The sequence below is a fragment of the Trachymyrmex cornetzi genome, unplaced genomic scaffold, assembly GCF_001594075.2.
Source record: "Trachymyrmex cornetzi isolate Tcor2-1 unplaced genomic scaffold, Tcor1.1 scaffold333, whole genome shotgun sequence".
Taxonomy (NCBI): Eukaryota; Metazoa; Arthropoda; class Insecta; order Hymenoptera; family Formicidae; genus Trachymyrmex; species Trachymyrmex cornetzi.
The window spans coordinates 134,571-139,444 of NW_017298036.1; the positions used below are offsets into that span (position 1 = coordinate 134,571).

Here is a 4,874-nt window from a genome sequence, read left to right on the forward strand (position 1 = left end):
GACATGATTGTAGTTCATTCCATGGAGAAAACAATTACGCGTATTTTAAAAAAAAAAACATTAAGATTCATTAAAAATTCGCTGAGTTATCACTTCCGGAAGGATGAAAAAAGTGGTTTCGAGAAAAACGCGTTTAAAGTTTTCAGTTTGGTTTTCTCGATGTAAATGTTAAAATCGGGATACTTACAGCTAATCATCTATTCCAGGCCCATACAGCAGTCCTTCGGCTTCTTCAAAATTTAGTTGTTCATGGAGTTTTTCGTTTTTTCGTAGCATTCTTTCCTCCACTGAAGCAAATGCCACGTACCCGTGGGAGACGCTCGATGCGTGCTTCCGCACGGGTCGACTCAATGACTCATAACTTTTGAATCGTAACGAATATCGATTTGCCCTTTTAGCACAACATTCTAGACAGTTATAGCTATCGAAATCCACAAAAAAAATTTCGATTTTTTTTGACCCAACAAACGAGACTGGACCTTTAAGCCCTGGTTGGTTGAATTCTGTCAAAAAATGAAATGGGCAGAAGGGGACTGCGACACGCGGAGAATGCCCCATATATATAAAATTTGTAACATTATGTTGCTTTATCTGTTTCTTAGGTATTTTTCTCGTCGGCGAAGGGTGGTAGTTCGTGCCAGATCTATTTCATGACTCTAAACAAACCGGGCATGGCCAACTGGTGATCCCGAATGAGGCCAAATCTGGCCCCAAGATTATTATCCTCACGTTTATCTCCACTACACAATCCTCCGCGTGTATCGGGATATACAACATCGGCGCGCACATTCGCTCATCCTTTACTACCAGGACCCAGCGCCTTGGAGACCAAGAAGTGCGTACACCGTATCCAACATCTTTATCAGCAGCAACAAGTACAGCATTGTCAACGTCAACATTATCGTCATTATCCTCATCATTATTCACGTAATCTTTCGTACAACTACAATTATGACTACGAAGAAGCTGAAGAGTATGATAATAGATTCCAACAATGCACCCGGTTGCCGTTACGAAACACACCGGGGACGTTAACATTCGTCAATCTGCTTGTCAAGAAATTCCTCTGTTTTTTCACTTGTTCGCCTTGCGGATTGCGCAATGCAGCCTAACGTGCGGCTGAAACGCAGAGCGAATTTTCCAATTCCATAAGAGTGCACGATGTATTATTGCATGCTGGTAAATCGTATTAAATAGTATTCTATGTATTTTTCTTCCTTTTTTTCGATATAAATTTATCGCATTAATCACTACGATAAGTCTGTACTTGTTTTACGTTGGCATGTATACGTAAAGACCTTAATTCTCAAGGAATTTTAAATATTAAAAATGAAATAAAGTGTGTTTTACCATGTTTGGCGAATAGTTAATAATTAAGAGTTTTATACGGAAGATGATTTAGAATAACGTAATAGGGTATGAACTTGATTTGTGCAGATCTTTCTAAAAAATTGTGAGTGGAAAAAATTGTAGTTATAAGAACAGTGTTGACGAATTACCAGCTCGCATATCCAATCGGTTGTTGCCGTGCAACTGTTTTGTAAGGAAATCCGTGCAATATCGATAGATCGGTCTGTACAAAAAAGGCCCTAAGAGACTCTAAGAGATTCTAAGAGACTTTTCTTAAATAGAATATACTCCGATAATCGAAATATGAGTGTCGTATAAAGATTCGGAGATTTCGAATAAAAAAAGAAAGAAAGACAGATGGAAAAAGGAAGCTCTTATAGGGCTCGAAATCGTGATTATTTTCTTGTCGAAGTTTGCTAATTTCTTAGTGAAAAGTTCTGGTGTAGTTTTAACGAAATGTGTAGCAACGCTCTAGTAAAAAGCGGACACTTTACGATGGGCTGGCTATATGGGCTGGCTCCATGAATAATGGAGATGACATCTTTACATATAACGCGATATCATGATAAATTTAGAATTAAGTGAGAGTAATTACTAACGTTAATTAATTGTCTAGTTATAGCAGCTGGGATTCTTTCCGCCAGCTCGTGCGAACAAAACAATAACGACGATAACGATGACGCGAAATGAAATAATGTGGGTAGACATTTGACGGACGAGTCACATTTTTACAAACAATAGATTAACTGTGTCGAAGGAATTTCGTGACGCATGCTGTCGCGGAATGAATAGTCAAGTTTCTGATCTTTTTCTTTTTCATATTTTCAAATTTCCAGTACTTTTTTTTTACATTTTTGACATACGCATTCTGTACGTATCACAAGAAACACATTCATCGTTTGTCGACGAACAACTTGGGCGATATATAAATCTTTAGCTTTTATAAGAAAGGATCCTACACAAACCTTATGGAAATTGAATTTCGATCGAATTACTTGAAAATTTGATATGTTGTAAATCATGTTCTGATAAAAAGTCTCCACAGGCACGACCCCTTGTAATGAAGCGTTTGACTTCTACAAGGCATCATTTTTGGAAACGGGCTAATACTACAATTTCTTATTTTCAACGAGTACAGTGCATTCCTATGTCATTTGCACTTTCTATGTATATTTTTAAGTAAAAAATTATAAGGATAATTATTAATAAGGATTAATATTAATCTAATTGTTTTTCACAAATCAGGATGCTTTTGATTATTGTGAATACCTTCGCTTCTCACAAATCGGGATGCTTTTGATTATTGTGAGTTTTGTATTACAAGATTTATTAGGAAAATAAATTTTTATTATTAAAAAAATATAATTTTTTACAGGAAAAAAATATTTAACTGATAAGAACTAATAATACGAGTAGTTACGAAAACAACGGGTGTGAAAAGTATTAATATGTCGCAGAAGTTCAAGCACGATCTCGGGACATGCACAAAAATTCACTGCGTACAAGCCGGATGAAATGAGATAGTAACATTTCGACTGGCGCATGGTCTACTCAATATAAATATAAACAAAGGGCGCAGCGGTTCTTCACGCGCGCCCCATAATCGTGCCTAAAATTCTGCGCCCTAGATATGAAGCAACACAGCGTTGAAATTAAATCTCAAAAATCAAGTTATTAACTCGATATTCTTATAGCTTTTTTTATAAGAAACAATTAAGTCAATATTAGCCTTATAATTTTTTTTACTGAGAAATGTACATGGAAAGAGCAAATAATAATGTAGGAATGCACCTTACTCGTTGAAAATAAGATATTGTAGTATTAGTCCGTTTTGAAAAATGACGCTTTGTAAAGGTCAAACTGATCATTACAGGGGATCGTGCCTGTGGAGACTTTTTATCAGGACAACGAAATCTATAACACATCAAATTTTCAGGCAATTCGATCGAAATTCAATTTCCATAAGGTTTGTGCGGGGTCCTTTTGTAACTTAGCGAGACAACGCGCACTAAAAGGGAGCATCCTGCCCTTTCCCTTTTCTGCTCGTTCTTTGATTGCGAATCGCCGTTTCGCTTCCGAGAAGTTATTATGGTCTAATCTCAAAGATACTTTCTCTTCGGTTTGAAAGTGAATTCTTCATATAATCATTAAATCGCTATTTTATCGATGTCGGATTATTCTAGGCCGATTTAAGCTGGCTTACAGTGTTAATAATGGGAAGAAAGAATAAATTCCCAATTATACGCGACTTGTTCGTTCACGTGGTCTAATGGAGTTTACGAACGTGCACACAATCAGTATACGTAATGTTCGCGCAGGGATTTTATTAATATCGGATTGAGTAATGTTAGAAATTGTAGCAGAAACGTATTTAATTGACAACATGACAAGTGCGACAAGAACATCAAGATTATCCGATCAGACATTTTTTCGTGCGACTGAGGAGGATGTGTTCGGGCGAGAACGAGGTATGTGTATTGTGCACATGTGCGTAGCGTAGAGAGAGTAAGCAAATATTGCGACTAACAATGTCTCTTTTCGTCCAACTTAGTCAAGTTGACATATCTTTGCTCGTCGCGCGCATCGAAGTGACTAAAGCGATCTTGTCGTCGAAGTCTACATCTTTTTACGCAAAGCATCATGTAATATAACACGATTTGCAACACGGAAGCGCGACAGTATTTCTAATGGTCCGAGTGAAATTAGGTTACGTGAGACATTTGTACATATATTTATGTATTTGTAAATAAATAAATATATGACATGATGCCGCACGCGACACACACGGAGAGATACATTTTACTATGGTGTAATTAGACAATTAATGTGTGTTGTCTAACTTCATCATGCGTTCTACGTCGATCGATTAGTGACTTTTCGAGCGTCGAGACGCGAACGTCTTACAGGTCGTCAGTTGATAACGTGAAATTTTGTTCATGGCGAGACATTTTTTATATCATTAACGAGAAGGCACAGGAAGGGGCAGAGCTCCGCATAGTGCTATGAAAGACTGCTTTTTAAATGACGGAAGCTTTTTATCGCGCAAAGACAGAATGAATGGAACATATACAGAATGAAAAAGAAAGAGGGAGAGAATGTAAAGAAAGAAAAAATGAGTGAGTGTGCGTTTTTGCGCGTGCGTGCGAGAGAGAGAGGGGGGAGAGAGAGAGGGGGGGGGGAGAATTTGGATATAATATTATGATAAAGTAATATTATTAATTATATCTTCAGAGCTAGACCTGCCAACTAATTTTGTACGAAACAACTTTCCCTTCTTTCTTTGCATCTTTTTCTGCACATTCGACTTCTCTACCCTTTAATCTTAAGTTTCCACGGCATTGCTACCTTACCTTCTTTCTCTTACGCATTGTCTCCCAAAGATGGTAGTGATTTTTTTACAGTATAGTAATTATTATAGCGCAATTTATCGATTGTATTATTATGATTACTACTTTTAGATTCTTATGAGAAAGATGTCACGATCATTAGAAGCGATATACTATGATTACGACGCGATTATTATT

The 4,874-nt window shown here is 37.0% G+C and overlaps 1 protein-coding gene across 2 annotated transcripts in view; it reads left to right on the forward strand.

The window, feature by feature from the left end:
• The window catches only part of msn (serine/threonine-protein kinase msn), a 106,545-nt gene extending 104,005 nt beyond the window's left edge, over positions 1 to 2,540 (forward strand). For both annotated transcript variants that reach the window (XM_018510285.1, XM_018510286.1), the window contains exon 19: positions 603 to 2,540. In XM_018510285.1, coding sequence (XP_018365787.1) covers positions 603 to 686 — 84 coding nt within the window. In that variant the 3' untranslated portion in view covers positions 687 to 2,540. The remainder of the gene's footprint in view (positions 1 to 602) is intronic.
• Positions 2,541 to 4,874: the final 2,334 nt, after the last annotated feature.